Below are 23,899 nucleotides of genomic sequence, written 5' to 3' on the forward strand. Positions count from 1 at the left end.
TTAGGCATCAAATAATAACACTAGCACCAACCACATTTACCTGATGTCATGTCTTGTATGATTTAAATCTGACTTCCAATTCTTTTTTTTTTCTTTCTTTTTTTACGAAGAACTATGTCCACGTATTGCGGGGACGCGGTGGCCTAATGGCCCCATGTGTTCTTGGGCAAACCACAAGTTTTTATCTCACAATTCCCCCCGCCACCCAGGTGTATAGATGGATTTACTGCTGGCAGTTAACCCTGTGATGGACTAGCATCCCATCCAGAGCGGGGGGGGGGGGGGGGGGAGAGTAGAAATACTCCTAGTCGATTCATGCTACAGAAACCGGGATAAGCTCCGGTCTGATGAGCCATTTGGCTCGAACACAGACGTGGCTGTTCCTGTTACCGAATCTTCCGATTAGGTCGCGCATTCGAGAGCACCTATCATAACTTTTGGTCCCGCCAATACATGTAGCACAAAACATTACACTAACAATTGATGTGAAATAATTTATTTTTTATTCATTCCACTCATTTGAAAATAACTATTAAATAAATATTCCATCATGACGTATTGAGGTGCTTTATATTATTTATTGCAGTTTTACAACTGCTCCATGGTACCACGTGTACTTCAATGAATTTTGCTTTTCTTTACTGGCAACCGATTTGCTTACACGAGCTGGGTCATCAGTCATAAACTGTAATACGATTCAAAGGGCTTTTGGGTAGCATGCCGGAAAAAAATGCATAGCTTTGGTTCTCGTTTCTAATTGGTTTAGAAAGTGCATCGCGTTCAAACAATCGAAAAACACGGTTTCTTTTAACCAGTCAGGAGTAAAATCAAAAGCAAGATGCTTGTTTTCCCGCTCTTTTTACCAGTGATATTTCCCGCGCTTATTAAACGATGGTTGCATGCATGTTTTCCCGCTCTTTTCACCGGTTACACTGATATTTCCCGCGCTTGACGCTGGTTGCATGCTTTTGCTTCGAGTTTTGATTGGTCCATTGTATATTTGCTTTTGATGTGATTGGCCAAATGAGATTACTTTGATTAGTTTTGGTTTTATATGGCCTTGGTAAACCGAGCTGCAAGTAGTCGCAAGTTGAACTTGCATACAGAATTGTGCTGGGTGGCTAAACGGCCTCGCAAGTTTACTCGCAAGTTGAAAAAAAAAAACATTTCAAGGATGTCACTATGTAGCCAAAATGCGACCGAACTTGTGCTATCAGTTTTGTGTATGTGTTGCAATAAAAATTGAAAAAAATATCTTGCGTTGATTTGCGTTGGGTGGCCAAACGGTGAACAACTTCTGTCGACTTCTGTCGACTGAAAATTTGATCACGGCCAAGCCCCCTCCTATCATACGCTTACGGTTTGGAGGATGTTTCAAAGTTTTTGTGTGAAATTTTAGGACGTTAATGAATGACTCAGCCTATTGTAAACTGATTGGTGAAGCCTTCCTCGATGTTTTTAAGAATATTAGCTCCTTCAGTTTTAACTTGACCATATCTTAGACGTATTATTTAACTTAAATCTCGCATGTTACCGGGGCGTTACATATCGATGGTTTTTGACAAAAAAGTTTCGGTTTTGATTTCGATTGACAATATACTCGAAAAATGTTAATATTTCGTACTGATATAATGTAAACAATAACTGTAGGTTTTTTCCCATCTTTTTTGATGGTTTGTGCTTGCTTCTCCAGGCAGAGTTCTCGCATCACATTGATGCAAAATTAAACTCGGCAGTTAAACATTCTGTGATTATCGACTTTTATCGACAGATAATATACTTGTCGCGATCGATTGCCAACAATCTACAAATATTGAGTACTGTCGACTTCTAGACTAGCTTTTATCGATTTCGATCGATATGTAACGCCCCGGTATTACACTTGCTGAATCATAGAGGTGAGGATACACCAGTTAATTTGTCCAAGCGTGTTCAACAAGTAATCTCTCCGTACAATTTCAATAGATTGCCAAGGAGGCAGGTGGGGAGAAAAAATAAATCAAGTGTACTATGTATTAAGTATAACACGACTTTGGCGTGTTTCGGTACTGGTTTGGTTCTTAGTCGATGATCATCAGAGCAGTTGATAAATGGGTAACTACATCAGTTGGTGAAACTAGAACGGAGCTTGGTTATCTAGGCCTTCTTCACTCTGATTCCTGGCGCCTCGGCCTTCGTCTCATATGACGGTACCTTTTTCGAAGAAATCCTCGTGGTCCTCAGAAGGGTCATTATCTATTTCGCACCTCTAGCATGATGGACCAGCCGTCGTTAAGGATCGTCTGAGTGGCCCTGTTCTACAAGATCTTTAGGATCGGACTGGATCTCCGCACAAACTGGCGCCTCAATGGGTCCCGGTAGATCTGGGTTATTCTGAGCCACTTGTTTGTACGTATGGGCGGCGGCTAAGACAAAAAATATAAAAACTTCCCTTAATGAGATATACACCTTTAAACGCTATGTTTTTTCATATGTTTCATAAATAAAAATAAATAAAATAACTTTATTTAAGTGTCAATGTATTTAGCACTGTTGTGCTAACTGTGGACATTGTAAATAAATAAAAAAATATTGCAAATCGAACATAAACTTGTTAAAAACCCCAACTGGAAGAGGCTAACCAGTTGGCTATTTACAAAGCATGGAGGAGTCCATCTACTGGCAGGGAGGTGGATTTGAACCCTGGGCCTCCGCAATCCCGATCGAAAAGGATCGCCTCCTTTTGTTTCGTTTTGTATCTAGGTCACTCGTATCCCGCGCAGGGTGAGACTTGGGTACGAAATTAAGCAGAGTCTCCCACTAACCTCAAATCTAAAAATGCCGTTATTGGTGGGAAGTGGAAGGTTCCAGAAACTTTTAAAAACTTTGGTTGTTTTAAACGATGTTAATAGAAGAGGAGAAAGAGATGAGGGATTATAACATTGAAATCAACTAGGGAAGATGGAGATTTGAAATTTGATTTTTAAATTAATAATTCAAAAGACGTCGAGAATTATATTTTTTATAACATTTTATCAGTTTCCACCGAGTTCTTGATTCAGGCGAGTACGTTTCCCGAAAATACGTTTAACGAAGCATTAAGTTCCAATGTGACTCGACGAATAATTTCGCAGGTTATTAAAGGTTATAACTAAGAAAAAAACGGTCTGCGCGCCAAATTGCTTAGTGCTGACGTTTGTTTCGCGTGATACCACTATGGTGGTTAAATATTTATAATAATCATGAAACTATCGTAAACAAAAATCACGAAAGCTCAATGTAGTGTGCTTATAGCTATATCCCACGATATTTGTACAATAAAAAACCTTTTTTAACATGTTTAATTTTCTGCAGAGTCTTATTCGTTTAAATGGCACGAAAGTGTAAGACATAGTTTTTAGTCTTGATTTCGGGAAAGAGAAACATTGAATGATGAATATGTTATTAGAATTTTTTAGTGTGAAGTATCGCTCTATGTTTTGTTTGTCATTTGCACTTTGACTCGCTTGTATTTTGGCTCATAAACACGACACTGTAAAACCCGTTATAAATACAGCGACTGCACACTAAAATGCCTAATAACTAAGATGTAAAACTGATCAACATGGAAAACTCTCCCAACTACAAAGATACGAAATGCGCGTAAACCTATAAAGAGAATCTGTTTGTGAATCAGTATCAGGTCTTGCTAAGGCTACAAAACAACCAAAAATTAATGAGTCTTGTGAATAGTTTTGATGGCACAATCTATGATATGAAACCGCGATAATAAAAAGACGCGAGTAAAAATGCTCAAGGAAGGAAGTTGTCTTTACGTATACTGAAAAAAAAACTGCTATCTATAAAATCTTTTGGAAGATAATGTCAACATTTGATTAAAGAAGAAAAATTGATCAAACTCACGAAGAGATTAAACTCGCACGAGAAATATTAAACAAGCTTAGCGTTTTTAATAAACGTTAAGTAATCTAAGGCGGCCTTATAATCGAGTGGTAACCTACTCTTTAACGCTAGCATGTTGCAATGTAAACAAAGTGTTCCATTTTAAAATTTCAAAATCAATTATACACTTTGCCTAGAAAATCTATCGATGCTAAATGGATTGTAAAAAAAGAGAAATGCCGGAATTCAATGCGAGCTCAGATATAGCATTGGATGTTTGAACGTTTTGCATCTATGTTTGGCGCCGTGGTGATAAATCACTCGACGGTCTGACACAAGATTTATTGACTTCGAAGTCGAGGGGAGGTAAACAGGTGAAATACTGCAATTATCAATACTAACTAAAACCGCACACAAGGAGATAATTAACGAGTCAGGTCAGTGGGGAGGTAAATTTTAATTTCGATGATGCACACAGCGGCGAGCCGACGTTATGTCGCCAGTTTGGCGCGAAATATCTTTCCAGGCAATTTTCGTGCTAGTGATCTTCAATTTTCACATAGTTAGTCTGCGTTAATTTTCGTGAAAACTGAAAAAAAAAGTCGACGGTATTCAGTCGAAAACGTCAATAAGAGGCCTTGAAAGTACTCAAGCATCACTCACTTTATCTTGAATAAACTGTGTACAAAACATTATACAGATAGCTTATTCCAGGTGTTCTGCAGTAAGTTGGAAAGCAGTGGATTGCGAATGAGTCATCTTTTTTCTACTCGCCGTTCTTTATGAATCCCGTTTTTGCGCTGTTCCACAACAAACCGAACGCTTGGAACAGGCTAAAAAAGACGTCAATGGCAGATTAAGGAGAAAAAATAAGACTAAAACTTTTCGTGTTGAACCACTCACCACGCGTCTCACGGATAAGGTCTATAATGTTTATTAATCGATAATTTTTCTCTTTCTTTTTCCAACTCATCACGCAATCCGATCTTTCTAAAATGTTTTCCACATCACAAAGCACAAAGGTTTGAAACATTAAGATGCCGGCGTTTATTACATCCTTTAGCTTACGAATTTTCTTTGATGACAACATTCTAGTTATATCGGTGGTCGGAAAACGCCGAATGGGCTAGAAATAAAACCATATGTAAAAAAGGCCATTAAGGTTTATATTAAACGGTTAATGGTCGGTCAAAAAACGGTTTTTTTCGTGGCTATTATAAAAAATAAAATAAAATAAAATAAAATAACAAAAAACAGAGCTAAAAACGATTCAATTCATGAACCTTCTTGAAAGAATAAAAAACAGACTGGATTTTAGATCAGAATTTAACTTTTTATTTTATGAAAATAGCAGAGCTTTTATAGGAAAACGGAACCGGTTTGCTAATAAAAATAGACTGATTAATAAATGGCACATTTGCGGGTTCGACAGTGGATCTGTAAAAAAAGGTAATTCTTAAAATAGCAAACTGCTTATTATCCGAGAAAATTCACCGCCCAGAGAACAATATCCTACCAAATTTGAATTTAAAATTGCAGCTGTAAAGTCGTTCCGTAAAAGCGTCGTAAAGACGATCCTCGCAAATTTTATTTTTTCACACCAATAAAAGAAAGATTTTTTTACTTTTCAGAAACTTGCTAAGTCATTCATCAGCTAATAGAACTTACGCATTTTTCAAGCCATGAATTCTTTTTAAATAGTTAAATTATTTCAGTAGTTTTCGACCATGTTACTGCCATAGGTCGGCAAGGTATGATCGATACATGAAAACGTTGCAAACGGAAATTTAGTTCATAGATGGTGAATCGCGAAAAATTCGTTTTGTGTTCGCAATCCATTTTAATCTCACTTAATCTTTAAACATCCTTGTTCCTGTTCGGCTTATTGCTAATCCTTTGATGTTTCTACGCCTTACAGAACTATTATTTTTAAAGTTTCCTCTTTTTTATCTGTCACAAAACGATTTAAAAATTCAATGCAACTTTTCTTTAAATTATTTTGAACTGCAACGTCAGTTGTATCTTCTTTCCTTGACCTAGACCATGCGTATTGGAAGTGGAGACGACTAAAAATACAGGCTAAAAATATTTACGTTATGTAAATATAAAGAGAGGCGCGGTGGCCTAATGGTTAGTACGCCGTACTCCGGATCGAGCGGTCCGGATTCGAGCCCTGGCCGGGGCGGCACTGCATGCGTTGTACTCTTGGGCAAGACACTTTACTCTTATAGTGCCTCCCTTCACCCAAGTGTATGAATAGGTTCCAGCGAATTTAATGCTCGGGGGTAAACCTGCGATGGACTAGCATCCCATCCACGGGGAAGTAGAAATACTCCCTGTCGCTTCATGCTACGGAAACCGGGATAAGCCTTGGCCTAGCTGATGGGCCACTAGGCTCGTATACAGACTTTACCCTACCTTTACTTTAAAATATAAATATAAAGCAATCTCAACTTACAAGATTTTCTTCTTGAAGTTCGCATGGAAGATGACCTAGCAGATGATGACGATCGACTAAACGAACGCCTGGATATAGAGCTGATCCGAGTTATTGCTGAACGGAACATGCCTTCTTCTGAGGGCTTGAAACATGAGAACACCTTGCCTAGCGAGGATGCGTAGCCATCGCGGTATTTTCTCATAGTCCATAGACAGACACAGTGATTTATAAGAGGGTCCAGTGTAGTCAGAACCAGCACCACTTGATCAAAGTAAATGTTATGCCAGTTATAAACGTACAGGATTACGATCCGCATCTGAAAATTAACAATAAAGGGTTATGAAATGAATGAAATGATTCTTAGCCTGAAAATAATTTCAAGGCTACAACGGGATTTGAACTCATGATCTCCGCGATACCGGTGCGGTGCTCTACCAACTGAGCTATGAAGCCTTGACACGTTGGGAGCAGGTCAATTGTGGGTCCTAATGTCCCACATGTGGAGTAGATGACAAAGTGAATATGTGAAAGACATATATGTGAACTGCAGATTAATGATGAAATGATCCTCGCAGTGTGTTAGCAATTAAAGCAGTTGCATTTTTTAGCCTGAAAAAACTTCAAGGCTACAACGGGATAAAGGGTTACTAACAAGAACGTCTGTGGGAGGCGCGGTGGTTAGCGCGGTGGCCTTATCGTTAGCGCGAAAAACTCCGGAGCGAGCGGCCCGGGTTCGAGCCCTAGCCGAGGTCACTGCGTTGTGTTGTTGGGCAAGTCATTTTGAATGTGAGCGAAAAACAGGGCGACAAATACGATCCGATGTCATCCAAGTAATTTGTAGGTAAGGTGTGATTTTTTGAAATTCACACTGCAGTCTGTAAACTGAAGATTCCTCAAATGAGGGGAGTGTAGATTATGTCGTTGCGATTTCGGTTTTCCATAATTCATCATTTTTTTCGGACTAAATCTATACCCGCGGAAACAACGACGCGAGTTTAGGAACGTGTATTTTCCTCAACACTCAACGGCTGCCTCCAGCGAGGTCAAACGAGCTGAGAGGACGCTGGAATTGACTTTTTCTGTCCGACTGAAAATGTTACTTAAATTTTTCAAGTTTCACACTGTCATTTATAATCCGTCATCAATCAAAGAAGTCCTTGTTTCTTTTATTTTATTATTTCTTCTTTACATTTTTTATTCTTAGTAAACTTTTATTCTTGCTCAGTTTAAAGGTAATTTTGCGCATAACAAAAATAGCAGAATTTACCCCATACAGGCGTATTTTTAACCTGCATCCGATCGTAAGGTATAAAGAACATTGCACAATATTCAGTTTAAAAGACCGCAATCTTCTCTTCAATTATCCGGTACTTGCTTCAAATAGCAATTTGAAATTTTTAAATTCATCCGTCTTATAGTTTTGCGTTTAGCAAAAGGGCGTACTCTAAAAAGAGGGAAGTTGTAGAAAAATAGTATTTTAAGTACTTCACACCCCACGCTTTGCTGACGCTCTTAATTTCCGATGTTCATTTTCCTTTGTCTTGTGGCGGATTCAAACGCGATTATGGGACACTCAACGACGTTTTATAGCGTCGAAAGTTATCGAAACAAAAAACGCCTGCTGGTCTGATAGCAACTTATAAGGAAAGCTCTCGTCCTTTTAATGTAGCTCTGAGATGGCACGTACCATTTTTCATTACGGTGAAATAGGACATATTTTTAGCTCAAAGATCTTTCCCGAAAATCGAAACCTCATTTGTAATCAGTAAACTATTGAAAATACAGGGTTTTGTTATCCGCGCACTCTCTTGTGCAATTTTATGCACCTGGTTTTCTGAAGAAACTGACCCTTCTTCCCTTACCGTATTTGTCTCATTTCAAAAGCTGCATTGTTATTAACTGCGCTCTCACACTGGTACACTAATTTTACCAGAATAAACTCTGTAAAGCCCCACAAAGCCTTACATTCATTAGTCAATGTAGTTCTCAATTTGTACTGTTCATTATGTTGTAAAATGTAGTTCTTACTTGGATGAAACCCTTGTGTGTGACCATTCATGCAGAAGCTATTCAGCAGTTCTTTCACGTGGTAATGTTTATTATGCTGTATAAGATGGTTCTAGCTTTAAAGTCTCTGGATGAAACCCTAGTGTGTGACCATTCAAATACAAGCTACTAAGCAGTACTTTCATGTGGTACTGTTAATTATGCTGTACAAGGTGGTTCTTACATTTAAGTCCTTGGATGAAACCCAAGTGTGTGACCTATTATATAAAAACTACTGAGCAGTACTTTCATGTAGCTTTTTGTGGTACTGTGAAGTATACTGTACAAGGTGGTTCTAACATTAAAGTCCTTGAAAGAACCCTAAGCTGTGGCCATTCATATCAAAGTTATTGAGCAACGCTCTTATGTGGTACTGTTCGTTTTACTGTACAAGGTGGTTCTAATATTAAGTCTGTGGATAAAACCCTTGTGTATGACCATTTAAATGAAAGCTGTTGAGCAGAACTTTCATGTGGTACTGTTTATTATGCTGTACAAGATGGTTCTAACTTTTAACTCTGCGGATGAAACCCTAATGTGTGACCATTAAAATAAAATATATCGAGCGTACTCCAATGCGCTATTATTAGCTTTACTATATTTCGCAATTTCGTTCAATTTTGAGTTACCACCCATGGGAGCGGAAAGATTTAAATGTAACAATTCCAAAATTGTAGCTGATTTGATTGAAATGACTGCAATAAAACTACAAATATTAACTACAGTCGAGCGTCAGTCTTCATACGTACACCACCATAATACGGACTCTCACAGTACATTTGGTCGGCTTTTTTCCAAGTCAAGGTTCCAACGGATTTTTTAGCCTCTTCCAGATAGGTGTTTCATTACCTCATAAATTCAGAGCGATACATACTAAATTCTCCTCACAACAACATAACAATGTCAAGCATTCAGGTTATGAGAATAGAAAAACTATCAAAAACAAACAGAAAAGAAATGCATGGATAGCATGCAGTCAATAACAAGAGTAAATATTTTGATCTCGGGTTTTTTTTCAATGGACGAAATGTTTCGTCTAGGAGATCTGAGCGACTTTTGGGGCATGCAATTAATCTGTAGGACGTATCCATATTTACGAAACTTTGATCTTTTTTAATTGCGTCTTTGTACAAACAAATGTGTTACTTAATTGCTTGGAAAGAAACCTTGGCAAAAACATCGACTTTTCATGGTAAAAATCTTCCAATTTGCTGTTAAATATGGCAAATAAAAAGGACTGGTACAAAGTATATATTTTTTCGTTTCTTCTTAGTTGTGTTGTATTTATTTTGTATGAAAGTCATGTCAATAATATTTGTTCAAAGACAAAACAACCCAAGTCTTCTCATTAACGCGATAAACAACAAACTCGCGCCTATAAATTTTCTGATGTTTTTTTTCTGTATTCAAGTTTTTTTTTGTTTTCAATTCCCTTTGAGCGGCTTAAAAGAGTGGAGTTTTTGAGATCAAGAATACAATTTTTCAATTCTACAGCGAGATCCAATATCAAGTAAATAAAATTAACATTAAAAAAATGCATTTTAGCATGTTTTTTCTCTTGGCTCAGATCGGAGTAAAACCTGCAGTTTGCCAAGCTTTCATGCGAAAACAGCCCGCGTTAAATTCTAGCGATGAAAGCAAATTGAGTAAGGTTTTCCATTTGCCATTCTACATTTTCTGAAGCAATTACATTGATCTGTTAGCGGATATTAATACGCGGGAACTGATGTGAAAAAAGGATATTACATTGTACGTGTTTCTGGCCGTGATTTTATCGAAACTTGAAACAGAATTTGAAAAAGGTACTGAAACAAAACAAAAATGGTCGTGTTTTCTCGAAAAAATTTTCACCTCTGCTTTCCGCCTTTCAATTTGGAATCTAGGTGAAAACACGCTAAAAAAACTGTCCCGTTATTCTAGCCCATAGACAATTAACTTGCATTAATTATTGAGAAAACAACCAAAAAACAAAATCATTATTGATGTGAGAGTTGCAAAAAAAATAAAATAACATCTCAAATTTCGATCTTTTGGTCAGTTTTACTCCCGTATTCTAAATTCGATTCATATATTCTTCGTGAAATGCCATAAAATATTCATGTGTTCCACGAACGATTAGCAATTACTCGGCTAGTTTCACCGCTATATTTTAATGCCCTGTTTTGACAAAACGTGTAAAAAACATTGAAAAAAATCCCATAAAATTTCTTGTAACAATATCGACAGAAAAGTTAACAAGAAAATTGCCAGTCAAGATTTTTTTCCATCGAGAACTGATCCCAATTCATTCACATCGCATGCAAATTTATTGTAAGTTGCGAGAAAATCAAAGTATATTTAGAATATTAGTATTCGATGGATTTTCGCCGTGGCGGGTACTTTATAAATATATTGCAGTGGGGCCGGACTTTTTCACCATCATTTAATGGTCAAATGAGGCGGTAGTTTTATGTCATGGCTTCGCGAAAGACGAGTGTAAACCGCATTTATAAATACTTCAACGAAAGAATAACATGAAAACAATTGGATATTAAGGCGATTCCGCGATCCAGCTCGAACGACCGGTATTAACAATTTTCGCATTTTGCGAACTATCTACAATAAGCTAGCCTTGTGAAAACTATCATTGCCTGACAACTGATGTTTGAGACACCAATTAAAATTGCTTCACCGAAAACACGAGAAAAGAAATTATTCAATTTCTCCAGCCAACCAAGAACTCTGTATGTAATAAATTTGTCAATGAAATCTTGGCTTCATCTTTTTGAGGAAGTAATTTGGCGAGCCGCACGACATGCCTTGAACTGCTGCCCTTCGCTTATTCGCATTGGTATTCTGTTAGCAGGCGAGAGGTGATAAAAATTAACCTTAATTATTAAGGGAATGTACAGTAATTCGGATTTTTCTGCGCTGAGAAATGGAACGTTGTCGCTATTTGGCGAAGGGCTTTATAATCAAACTTCGATTCGTTATTTTACTGACGCACGAAGTATCTCGATGCGATAGGCGATTACTTAACGCGAGATAAGCAATTCCTTGCGGACATAATTATGCAATTTCTTGTTTTATCACGGTTTTAGCTCACGAATTGGCATTTAGGAAACATATTCATTCATTCGATCCATACGCTTTTGTTCCACAATAGCACCGATCGTTTTCAGTGTTTTTTACCACACACTTCAGCTGCTAGCGAGAAAATTCGAGACTCGCAACACAAAACAATATTACTTTTCACTGATCTCAAAAAAGTTCCATTTAATTATCACTCGCCTCTGCGTTTAAAGAAGAAACAAAACAAACACTCACACACAAACAAAAGCGCGCCTTCAGTTTAATAGCCTGTGAGGTGTTTATCAGAGATGATAGAAAATTCAAATCGTGTGAAATTTACGGCTCGCCGTTCGGCCGCAGCGGGTTTACCCCGAGGTTCCTGATGTGTTTTTTTATTGTGAATTTGTTTTGTGTTTTTGTCTATACCAATTCGACATTTACAGCAGCTTGCATTTCGCCTCTTATAACAATCAGCATATTTTAAACAGTACGCCCCAATTTTATTTTAACGTATCTTTACTTGATCTGTTTTTCCTGTCCTTGGCGCCCATAACTACCTTAATTCTACACATCACCTAAACAAACCGCCAAAAACAACACGACGAACCCGGCGAAATTTCGGCTTAAGGTGGTTTATTTTTTCCTTATTTCCGAGCTTGAATTTCCGGCCACTTAAAGCGAAGCAGGTTGAATTTTATAAACTAAGCGACAACAACTAAACTAGGCAACTCTCCGCAGCGCTAAATTAATAAAAGAAACATTTTTTGGTGAAAACAATCTAACCAAACTTGAGCGCGCAAGGGAAAGTTACAATAACATTAACGAGATGGAATCTATAATAACATTAGCAAATAAACAAAGTGAAGATATCCAAAACCCGCGCATTTCTATCAAGGGCGCGCGCAAAAATAATACTCAATTTACGCATAAATTCACCGGTCAACGGAGGTAGCCGGCTATACACTGATCATTAAAAGATAGTCAGTACTTACCAATATTGTAGTCCAACAAATTGAATAGCAAACGGCCATCAACGCCACCATCTTGGCAAAACTTACGCAGGCAGAAGTTCCTGAGCTTTTCACGCGCGTTCCTTTTTCGGGTTTAGAGTCTTGATCGTAGACATCGGAGAGCGACTTTTTCTCTAAGACGTGCAGTGTGTAGACCACAGTGATATTGGAAAGCACCATAACTAGCACTGAAAGAACGTAATGCGTCGACATTACATACACAACGACTTTAGTATCCGTGTTGTACGACTCCACCGCGTAGCTGCACACGCCGGTGGAAACATTCAGTTCGACTTTCTTCAGCGCCTGAGGTAAGATGGCGAGTACGAACGAGTACAAGACCAACAGGACTACAAGCACCACACACTTGTGAAATGTGACGCTCTCCTTGTAGTAGAAAGGGAAGACGATGGCGCCAAGTCGCTCTAAACTCATTACAACCACGAGGGAGATGGTTAACGTGCCGAAAAACAGAACGCCGAACGCGACGAAATGACAGACTCCGGCATCGCGCGACCACTCACCGGCAAACCGAGACGAAATAAACGGAATGTATTGAAAACAGGCTATTCCGAGTCCAGCCAAAGAAAGCGCGCCCACGAAAAGATGCGGGATCTTCTTCAGCGAAGGCTTGCGGACTTTGACATAGGTGTAATGAAGGGCCAGAAAGTTCAAGACTAGAGTAATAGCAAATATGATAACAACAATCGCGCCTACAAGCTGGTCTTTCCATGATATATGATTGCCGCCCTTTGACATCTTCTTTAAAGGCCACTTATCAAAGAAAACCTTCTTTTACCCGGCTCAATACCACAGCCAGAGACCAGTTCAATAATTCCCCTTTTTTCGCTAGTCTTTTACTCATCGACGCCGGAGTTACATGACGCTACGAAGTTCCGCTGCCAACCGAGAATGAATTTCTCCGCCATCGGTCCGCGACGGAAGATTTTCTGATGCTTCGCGCTTCTCTTAAGAAAAGCGCATTTGTGTCAGCATCTTGTTTGGAATAGTGATATGAGTGAAGTGTTCAGTGATGGCAGTTTTATGGCTGTTACACGGATTCATTCCGTTTGTATATATTCTTTTATTGATAATGCGCGCGCTTGTCGTTGAAACTTGAGTGACGTGTATTATCCACCCACGCGTGCAAGGCACATTAACATGAAGCATTGTTCAGTGCGACAGAATTTTAACAACACTTAGATTTTGTACAAGAGAACACAGGCAATCATAGCTTGTCTGATAATTTCCAAAATAAAAAACCGGCGTCCGTTTAACTTCTAATCTACAAACTGTTCTCATCCAAGTTGTCTAACACATTTCCCGAGCGTTGCTTTACTACGAGAAATATTTCGGGTTTGCAACAAAAGATATAAAATAAAATAAATACCAAAATATAAAAATGGTTTTTAGATATAAAAGCTAAAACACTTTAATCGAAAGTCAAAACATTCTTACAATAACACGTCATTAAGCGCATTAAGAACTCCATTTCGGAGACACGACCGCAATTCAATTTGTAGCACTGTCGCGAAAACATACCACGAAAGAGACACGATTTAGAAGGCGCGAGCATGAATATTACTTTAACGCAAAAAAACGTGTATTGTTTGGAACGCGAACAACATTTGCCACTGATAAACTATTATCATGCAAATTTTATTCTTCTTGGAGTACAAAATGTGTTTGCACATTGCTAAAGCGACCGAGGAGTGGGATTTTATATTGTGATATCACAACGAGCGCACCTGCGAGCTACAAGCAACTCGACCCGGAAATAACAACTTCATTCTTTTTTGTTTTTAAACTGAAAACACTTCCCAAAATCCGCAAAGTTATACCTCGAGAAATACACCACCGAAATTCTCGCGCAAAACTGAAGTGAGGATATATTATTTTCTTGTGAGCTTACGGAATATAAAATTTACCGAATCGAAAGATTACTAATTAGATTTTTTTTTCTGTGATGAGCTGAACGAAACTACAAACGAGTGTTAATATCGAAAAATAATGGACATACGGAGTGAGAGTGGGCGGCGATAGCGAATTATGAAGTATATTAGAACGTAAAACTGCTTAACCTTTTACTCAGGCATGGGTTGTATCATTAGATTCTAACAGAATATTGCCTTTTTCCGCATAAACATCACGACGTACTGTGGAGATAATAACGAAACCGAAATAAAAATTCTTCAAAAACGATTTCAATTGGCAAACACTAGATAAACTACTCCTCCGCAAACAGCCACAAATTACCTCGAGAACAAGAACACCAGATGGGTTTTTCCATTTCAATTATTTCGGTTCTACCCTTTTCAGCTAATTTGAAAGACATTTTTTAATGGAAATTGGTTTGCAAGGTAAATATCCTGTGGCATAGACACCTAACTTCAATAAGAAACAACTTTTAAGCTGTAAATTCTGTTTTACGCATTAAAGTTTAATGTTGACCGAAATCTTTGAGTAAACAGTGTAATCGAAAGTGATGATCACAAAGCTCTATCGGTGAAGACTCCAGATAAGACTGCATTGTCTGCGTTTTCCTCTAGACTGCAAATCGCCGCTATTAAAGTTTGTGAGCTAAAAGAGAAAAAATCTTTGCGAGCTCGGCGGCATCTCAAAGAATTCGCCAATCTATCTTTCTTGTTAGTAATAGCAAAAGTACTTAGAAACCAAAACTAAATAAAAATATAAATATAAAAATATTGTTGGGAATTCCTCATTGGAAATCGTTCCCGCAATTTTACATATCAACTGGCAAAATCTTCGGATGTTGGAAACATGGTTTTTAATTCATATAACTCCTACAGTTTTCAAACAAGGAGCTTAAATTTATTCACTTCAAGAGTTCTTATTTGAGCCCTTGGGCTATGCAATAAGTAAATACAATACAGCTGTTATCGACCGGTAAATTTCCATATCGCGAAATAGTTTGTGAAAAAAATATAATAAATGGAATAGAAGACTACATGCATGCAATTCTGTATGCTTTTTATTCTTTTTAGGTATAAACACATGAGCTTTCCCCTGAAATCACAAGTAATTATAATAAGTCTTTCCTTGGACAGAAACTACTTCTTCGTTCAAACATGCTTGTTGCTAGTTAGTGGCACAGAAATTTCACAAAATTTACATTTACACGTGTATTGGAGTAAAAACAAAAAATATCGGTATTTTTAGCGAAAATTAAACAAGAAAACAAATGATAAGGATGTCAGAGATTCGTATCGTTTGACACTTTTGGTGACCAAGAAATCCTACAAGAAATTATTGGGCGCTGAAAGTATTTCTTGCTCAGCTATTAATTGGTACACAGAAACATGCAAAATTAACTAATGATCGTGGAAAGCACGCCTTTAGTGTTTACAAATGTCTTATTGACTCGGAGAGCAGTGAATAATTGCGATATTTTTTCAGGAGGAATTTGAAATGTAACAAATTAAACCTTGGGGTTGTTAAAATTACAAATGAATACACTTTCCGACACATGGGATGTTTTCGCTCTGGCCGGAAAGAACGAAAAATTACGTTCATTAGCCAAGTAAAAAAGAAACTGAAACTGATATAATAGATTCTCCATTAAATTGTGACACAGTTTTATGCAACTAATACGGCGGGAGTTACTTTGACTCGTTCCAATCTACAAAACACAAAGCTATCTTTAAGCTGGATAAAAATTTTAATATGCATGAATGATCAAAGCGAAGCGCTGGCAATCAGAGCGCGGTTTTACAAACGACGTTCGTTTTCCTGAAATCTGCTAAACTGATCTGAATGATCGCAGAACATCCAATTTAATTCTCTGCTTCCATTTGACACGAAAAGTTAAATGCAAAGATTACAAAGATTTCAAATGACAAAACGCAAACTTTCTCTAGCTAGGATATGTGAACGCCGATTTGTGTGGTTAGATTACCTAGTGTTCCACTGAAATCGTTTTTGAGGATTTGTGCAATAAAAACTGTGGCTGACCCAGAAAGCGCTTAGAATCATCATACATTAATCTACCAGACAAATACGTTCTGCTTTCAATACATTTTGCGTACAAGGAAAATTGTTGTGATAAAAAAAAAACTCGCTTACTAGAAGTTTCATATTATTTCGCGTACCGAAAAAGCGAAACAAAATCTTGAAGTACGGATAGGTTCAAAAGGGGCGTCAGAGTTTTAAAACCATTCTTGGCGTTTGTTTGATGTGAAAAAGAAGAATGATAATTAGGAATAGAAAGTAAGCTTAATCGAACATAAAAAAGTAGGACAAAGGCTGTGAACAAATGGTCGACAACAAGGAAAAAATACAAAAGAGCTAAGATCATGTAACTCTTGCCAATTGCCAATGTTCCCATGCGAAGACAAAATGCTGCTTCCATGCGCTGTAAAAATAAATATTAAACAAATAAATAATAATAAAAATAAAATCGTGAAGCCGTCACCACGGTTTTATCTCAGTATAGGCAAGCGGGATGTCTTCCTTTCCCACGCATTGCGATTCAAACCAAGATGGCCGCCATGTTGAATTTGAGTGCAATTGTTTTTTTAGACAAAACATTTCGAAATACGCGACCGATTGAATCAGCATGTTGCCCCCTTTAAGAATAATTTTGCGTCGTCAGTTTCGGAATTCTAGGTGATATAAAAGTTGATATTTTAAGAGCTTTAAGGTAAAAGCTAACACTGTACATGACCCCATCGCCGCTAAAATTTGGGAAATTTTTTCTCCAAAACTGATAATCAAAAATCTCCAAATTTGTCGTTAGTTTCAAGCAATCTAAGGAAATCGATTTCTATTTACTATTGGTCATGCAAGAAGAGGGGGCCGGGGGACGTTGCTCGAGCCAAATGGCCCATACTGCCGGAGCTTATCCCGGTTTCGATTGCATTAAGCAGCTAGAAATATTTCAACTCCTCCCTGGATGGGATGCTAGTCCATCGCAGGGTACCCCTCCCAGCATTATTTCGCCGCTGTGTTTAGAGCGCTTTTCACTGAGTTGTCGATAGCAATCCACATTTGCTTTGGTTTTGCATTACAATGCTTAGTGATTGGTTTAAAAAACCTCGCGCCACTTTCTCAACCAATCAGTAGTAAAACCAAAACCAATCGGGATTCGCTGGCGCACGTTTTCCCGCGCTTCGCGTCGGCTACATGATTGGTTTAGTGGATTGCCTGTACCCTTTGTGATAGGCAAAGTATTATTTGTTTGGTTTTACGAAACTTGGTTGAAAATAAAAGGGGAGAAAAAAAATAGGAAAAGAGCGCAGTGTATCTATAGTGTGATTGAAGTATTTCAAGATTGTTGTAACGTAGATCCACGCAGTCAAGTACCGCCTCTAACTCAGAAAACGACAAACTCGCCACTTACGAATGCACTATTTACAAACTTTTATTTAACGACACTACTTTCCTTCTACACGAGAAACGGTCGGTCTTGCTAGCTTCTGCAACATTAACGCGAGTAATAACTTAAAGCAATACATATTCTTAGTATACTGATGTACACGTTTGTGTCAGGTAGTCCACATTTGAACCAGGCAAGAGATCTGTCTGCAGTAACTGAATACAGCACAAGCTGGCATCTCTAAAAGTACAATGAGATTCATCGAGTAAAATTCCAGTTCTTCACATCATCAGCATCATTACATTTCGCCTCAACAGTGCAAGGAGAATTGCTAGTTCTTACTCCAGCTAACGTCAAATAATGAACAAAGTTCATTAGGCCAGAACGAAGAGGCTCTTTAGCCACCAGACGATTGAACAAATTTTTGCTTATACTCTTTAGTCGTCTGTTTGTAAAACAAGCGTCTTCACATGGTAAACAATGTCGATCAGCAGCTAAATATCACCAACTGCGCGGCGGAAGAAACTAAGCACCATCTCCAGACGTTTTGTAGTATCCGTGACTCTGGATGTAGCAGTGCGTGACACCTATTTGATTCAGCGTCACGCTATCTACCATACTGAGGTTCAAGCTATACAAACACTTGTTACCAGGAGTTCGTTACCGCACGTTGAGCGCATCAAGTTGTTCTCTAAACTCCGTGAAGAGCCTTTGTAAACGAATGTTTGTCCCTGAAAGCCAAATACAATGATAAAGTTACTGAAACAGTTTTTACTGAACAGTGTATATAAGAGCCCACTTCATTTTCAAGTAGTAAGTTAGGTCTGATCGCTCGAAAACTCCTTACGGAGACCGGTGGCGGGGGGGCGGGGGGGATTCAACATTAAAAGATATTGTTAAGGAGGTTTTTTTTTTTTTGGGTGCTAGCTACAGCACTTTCACCGCAAATATGGTAGGTGTACTCATCAGTGATAACAGCCAGGGAGCTCAAATATTGCAATTCTCTGGGTGTTTTTAATAAAACAATTATTCTACTCGCGCTTGTTGGATATGAGGTAGTTATAGCCAACTCGGGGCTATGTGCATCGTTGACTATCTTCATCTCATTTCCGATGAGCGCCCACGGAGGCGGAGCTGCGAGCTCCGCTTTTAGGCTAGCCTAAATTTTCTATATATATTTCTTAACATTCTCTAGGTATGTTTTAGTGTGTTGTGTTTTGGGTTGTTGGGGGGGGGGGGCAAAGAAAAGCACTATTCTAAACGGAGGGGTCTATACTGTTTTGGTGATAAAATCATGGCCCTCCGTGATATTACACTGACGCCAGGGCGAGACGCCGAGGAAGCTAAGAAATCAGGAAATACCGTGACCTTACAGCTTAGTTCCTTCTTCCCTGTGGGGGAATAGAACTGGATAAGAGACACTTTACTAACCGTAACTTATTATTATTCTTACCGATATGGGGTAACAGATCGCGTAAAAGGTTTCTCTTTTGGTATCCCTGAAAACAGAAATACATCTTAGTACCACTAGCTAAAAAAAGACTTAAAAATAGTGTCCCGTTGTTAAAAGTGTTAAAGTTAACGCCTCTTGGAATTAAAAATTCGCGATAATTTCACGATTTGTTAATTTCCTATAGTAAGGTAACTCGCAATTTGGTAGGACCATTTTGTTAATTATTACCAGTATAGACGGATTCCAACTAGAGCTCTTGTCCTGAGGTCCTACCGATCTGTAATAAAAGGAAAACCACAATGAGAAATGAAATATTTAAAGTAACGTCTCTCCACAAATATGGCAGCGAGGTCAGGCGTTAAAAATAAAGTGCAGCTGGGGGGTGCCAAGCGCGGGAAAAGATGCAACTGGTACAAAGTGCGGGAAAAAATGCAACCAGTGCCAAGCGCGGGAAAACATGCAACCAGTGCCAAGCGCGGGAAAACGTGCGTAAACTAAATCGGGATTGATTTCTTCTACTAACTATGATTTCAGTTGTAGTCCTGATTGGTAAAAAAAACATGGCATTTGGCTCTGATTGGTTATAGAGCATGTTGCAGAAGCTTTTCAAACCAATTAACCATCCAACAATAGAAAATGCTTCATAAATACCTGTGGGGCGGTCCAAGCAACTCCTCGCATACTTCTCGTAACCGTGATTCAAAGCCTGAATTTAAAAAAGAAAAACATAGTATACATTACATAGAACCGAAACAGTCACGGACACGTAAATTGGTGAATGAAAGAGGTAACAGCGATTTGAAAAATTGTAACACTCACTAACCTGCTTGGGAAAGATACCGCACGTATGTCGTCAGCCAAAAATAGTACTCTTTACCAGATCCCAGCGCGACGCACGATGACAACTGGTTCTAAAGAAAGATAAAGCTGGCGTTAATAGATTGCACGCTACAGCTTAATAATTTAATAAGAAGGGAAGCGGATGGAGGTGATATAAGTACTAGCACTCTTCCGAGTGGACTGTGACGCCCAGGATCTTCTTTAGCACTTCTACGATCTAACACTGCAATTCTGTTTTAAACACAGACATGGCTACGTAATCCATCACGCACATTTTCGGTTTACGCTTGTATACACACTTGTATGAATTGATTTGAAAAAAGGTTGGCCTCATGGTACAGACAAACCCTTTCCTAGCACTAACAGCGGCTTCTTACGTTACCACAGTGAGGAAGCTCTCGTAAGCTTGGCAGTGGCTATTGTTTTGTGGGCTAGGGGCATTGTTCCTGTTGTTTGTTTTATTGTTCTTTCGAAGGGTAGCAAGCCATTCATTTGAGACCTTGCAGAAACTGTGACCGACCCTTCTTACCACTCACCTCTAAGTGAACAGCTGTCGCAGACTGTTGTCTTCCTGGATTTGAACGAAAGATTCTCGTGGACTGACGTCCGAACCTGCCAAACACAAAACAAATTTCAAATAACATTTAACTGCCTAATAGCTCAATACAACGTTAAGTATTGTTAGAAAGGTCTTTCCCTTTTAGCTAACAACGCTAAACGACCTTTCAAAATTCTCTAGCAAGGAAAGACGTGCTTTTGTTAGTCTTAAGCTATCTTGACGTGGTTGTCGTGGTACAAACATTTTTTCTCAAAGCTTTTGAAAACTTCAAGTTCTAAAATGAGCACGCTCTTCTCAATCCAAGAGCTCTCGGGAGCAGGGATGGCGCAGTGGCGAGAGCGCTCGCCTCCCACCAATGTGGCCTGAGTTCGATTCCCGGACTCGGCATCATATATGGGTTTAGTTTGTTGTTGGTTCTCGTCCTTGCTCCGAGGGTTTTTCTCCGGGTTCTCCAGTTTTCCTCCCTCCACAAAAGCCAACACTCCAAACTCCAATTCGATCTTTGATGCGCGTACACTTTCAAACGAGCTCCTGAGAGCTATTTCGTGTTACGTGGGTAAATAAATTACATTTTCAGCGGAGACTTGTTTCTTGTGCTTAAGTTGACCAAAAAAGCGGGCTATGGGAACTTCAACGAGTTAATTTCGTGGCTATATTTTAATTTAACGGCGAGATTTCAATGCAATATCAACGAGAAATCTACCGACCTTGAGCTCTGTCCTTGGAGCTGGGCAAGAGGTCCCTTGGCTTGCAAAGGATCCTGGGATGGCGCTACAGATTGATGATCGGAGTTGATTGACAGGAGGTCGTCGGCACAGATCAGCTGCACCCTGAAAAGAAATCGTTAGATCGAATTAAGATTACTTACAAACAAGCCTCGTGTGCAGCCAGAATGTACATTTCTTACCAAGCCCCGACGGATGTGTCGAAGGAGTAAGAAGCGTGATTAGACAAAGTGATGATGGGAAAACCTCGTTCTGAGATTGAGGCTCGGGTGATTGTGATATCAGGACCTGTAAAAAACAGAAAGCATTAAAAAAAATAAAAATGAATTTGCAAGCAAAAATATTTGCTATTTTCCTTTAATCGAACTTGTCGGGAAAAAGGCAGACAAATAAACAAAACGAAAGAAAGGCTTTAGTGGATGAATAGATGTTAAAATAAATGATAGATGTTAAAATAAATGATAAAATAGCGTTCTTCATGTCATGTCTTACCTGACAAAAGTGGGAGAACTGGCTCGTTTTTCAGCACAGCAGTTACTCTTTTCGTGTCCCTGTTGAAAATGAACGAAATCAAAATTTAGCATCGTGCAAACAAGTACTCTATCAGTATGGATAGTACGTGAACAATAAAACAAATATGTTTTCGTCGCCTCGTCATACCTCAAAAAAAGAAAGAAAAACTAATAAAATAAAGCGCCTTTTAGGAGGACAGTTACCTGATATTTGTTAAAAACGGTACCAATTGCTCGCATGGAATGTTTTCATTTTCTTAAAAAAAAAATCTGGAAAAAATGGAGGAACCGGTTTTATAAAGAGGGCTTCATGTAACACTCACCAAACGAACACTCCTCCAGAAGATGTGACGATCATAACGTAATGGCGACTACACTGCAGAATGGAGGCAGGCGAGTCTAACACCATGGACGGCAGGATTCTATGCAAAACAGCAATGAAGCTACCTCAGTCATGGCGCACCTTGAAAACTTCAGGCTGTATTCAGTTTTTGAGCACCGCAAAATTTCGAAAATAACTCCCATCCGAAAAAAATGTGGTATTCTTGTATACACCAAAAAATTCTAGACACAGTATCCTGCCCAACTAGAAACCCAAATACTTTTGAGACACAACCCCCCCCCCCCACCCCCCCTCCTCCTCTCCCCCGTATATAAGCCTTCCCCGAAAATAAGACATCTAAAAGGGACGTTGTGTAAATATAAGCCTAGGGCTTATTATTACAAATTTATGGTACTAACGGAAATCCTTCTAAGTCTTCCTTAATCTTGACCTATTTAGTGTAAACGATTACTTTGAGGTTTATTTAATTAATGGAGGTTACTTTGCACATCGCAATGAAATGACTTCATGTATGGTGGTAAAGCTTCCTTAAGGCAGTGTCACCCAAGCTTACACAAATAACTGTGACAGAAATGTAAGGTTGAGGCCAGGAGACGGTTACTTACTTCCGTCCAGTGGATGAAAACATGTCAATACTTCGGTTTTCACACGCCACACAGATCACTTGTCTTTACAGAAAATGAAAACAGGAAAAACTATTAGCAAATTAACACGAAATGTTTTTTGGTGGACCTTAAAAAATGGCATGCACGAGCGTTTTCTCTTTCAGCCTTTTTTTTAACTTGGTCGATCAAAACAAGACCTTATGCAAAAATGGTGTCATTCATTTCTGTTGTTTGGACAAGTTTCTTAAAACGCTGATGGTGGCACTTAAATATATATGAAATATTATGCTATTTTGAGAAGTTTCAGTGTTTTGGGTTAAATGGCTGCGAAGTTATGACTCATTAAAATTTAAGAGATTTGTATGGAAAAAGTCACCCTGTCCTGCCTAGCCTCGTTTTCATGTTTTTGGCAATATAAATACCCCTGTAACTTCCCATTAGATGGACGTATAGCCTTTAAACTTTATACACTGATTTACTTTGATTTTATCTTTAAGATAGAGTAATTTAATTTCGTTGACAAATGATTTTTCTGGGAGCCGAAAATTAACAGCCGCCATATTTGCATTGGGTCTGACTGTGAACAGGCCAGCAAGTTTTATCTAATGTTTCATTACAGTATCAATACAGACATGTGATAAGATTAATTAATGATCGCATTGTCTTGAGAAACCATTGCATTCTCAAGATTGGAAAAAACAACAATATCTTGAGATAAAGACTTCCTAAGTTTTTCAAATTAGCTTTTGTGTTCTGGAGTTATCATGTCAAGGATACAGCCCAACACAAATACATGCAGAAAACAAATTATACACTCACCGATTTCCAGCCAAGGCTATACCAGGACTCATAACAACGGTCTCCCAAAGAGACTTGCCAGCGGTACAGCACTTCAGGACATGCACTCTGGGACCTAAACGAATCAGTGTATTTAGGTTAATGAGGATACATAACATGTAACTGCCTAATAGGTCAATACAACGTTAAGTATTGTTAGAAAGGTCTTTCCCTTTTAGCTAACAACGCTAAACGACCTTTCAAAATTCTCTAGCAAGGAAAGACGTGCTTTTGTTATGTCTTAAGCTATCTTGACGTGGTTGTCGTGGTACAAACATTTTT

The 23,899-nt window shown here is 38.6% G+C and overlaps 2 protein-coding genes across 2 annotated transcripts in view; both read right to left on the reverse strand.

Moving 5' to 3' along the window:
• Positions 1 to 486: 486 nt before the first annotated feature.
• Positions 487 to 14,119, reverse strand: LOC144646435 (uncharacterized). The gene is made up of 3 exons (XM_078506025.1): positions 12,391 to 14,119; positions 6,320 to 6,617; positions 487 to 2,405 (listed from the first exon to the last, which is right to left on the reverse strand). Exons 1-3 carry the CDS (start codon positions 13,165 to 13,167, stop codon positions 2,272 to 2,274), a joined length of 1,209 nt encoding a protein of 402 aa, XP_078362151.1. The 5' UTR covers positions 13,168 to 14,119; the 3' UTR covers positions 487 to 2,271.
• Positions 14,120 to 17,763: 3,644 nt separating this feature from the next.
• Positions 17,764 to 23,899, reverse strand: part of LOC144646394 (protein HIRA-like) — a 37,440-nt gene continuing 31,304 nt past the window's right edge. Inside the window, exons 21-32 of the mRNA XM_078505959.1 lie at positions 23,600 to 23,693; positions 22,781 to 22,843; positions 22,156 to 22,254; positions 21,813 to 21,871; positions 21,503 to 21,608; positions 21,303 to 21,425; positions 20,573 to 20,648; positions 20,020 to 20,107; positions 19,848 to 19,902; positions 19,425 to 19,473; positions 19,197 to 19,242; positions 17,764 to 18,474 (exon numbers count right to left, since the gene is read on the reverse strand). Of these exons, the coding sequence (XP_078362085.1) occupies positions 18,404 to 18,474; positions 19,197 to 19,242; positions 19,425 to 19,473; positions 19,848 to 19,902; positions 20,020 to 20,107; positions 20,573 to 20,648; positions 21,303 to 21,425; positions 21,503 to 21,608; positions 21,813 to 21,871; positions 22,156 to 22,254; positions 22,781 to 22,843; positions 23,600 to 23,693 (929 nt within the window). The 3' untranslated portion in view covers positions 17,764 to 18,403. The remainder of the gene's footprint in view (positions 18,475 to 19,196; positions 19,243 to 19,424; positions 19,474 to 19,847; positions 19,903 to 20,019; positions 20,108 to 20,572; positions 20,649 to 21,302; positions 21,426 to 21,502; positions 21,609 to 21,812; positions 21,872 to 22,155; positions 22,255 to 22,780; positions 22,844 to 23,599; positions 23,694 to 23,899) is intronic.

This window comes from Oculina patagonica, chromosome 3 (assembly GCF_052425735.1).
Source record: "Oculina patagonica isolate OP01 chromosome 3, crgOcupat, whole genome shotgun sequence".
Taxonomy (NCBI): Eukaryota; Metazoa; Cnidaria; class Anthozoa; order Scleractinia; family Oculinidae; genus Oculina; species Oculina patagonica.

Bases quoted from the DNA above. Each gene is read 5' to 3' on its own strand.
- LOC144646435 (XM_078506025.1), bottom strand. From the start codon at position 13,167: ATGTCAAAGGGCGGCAATCATATATCATGGAAAGACCAGCTTGTAGGC. The intron at 6,618-12,390 runs GTAAGTACTGAC...GTTAATTTTCAG, and splicing joins TTTGTTGGACTACAATATTG to ATGCGGATCGTAATCCTGTA. The intron at 2,406-6,319 runs GTAAGTTGAGAT...TTTTTGTCTTAG, and splicing joins AACTTCAAGAAGAAAATCTT to CCGCCGCCCATACGTACAAA.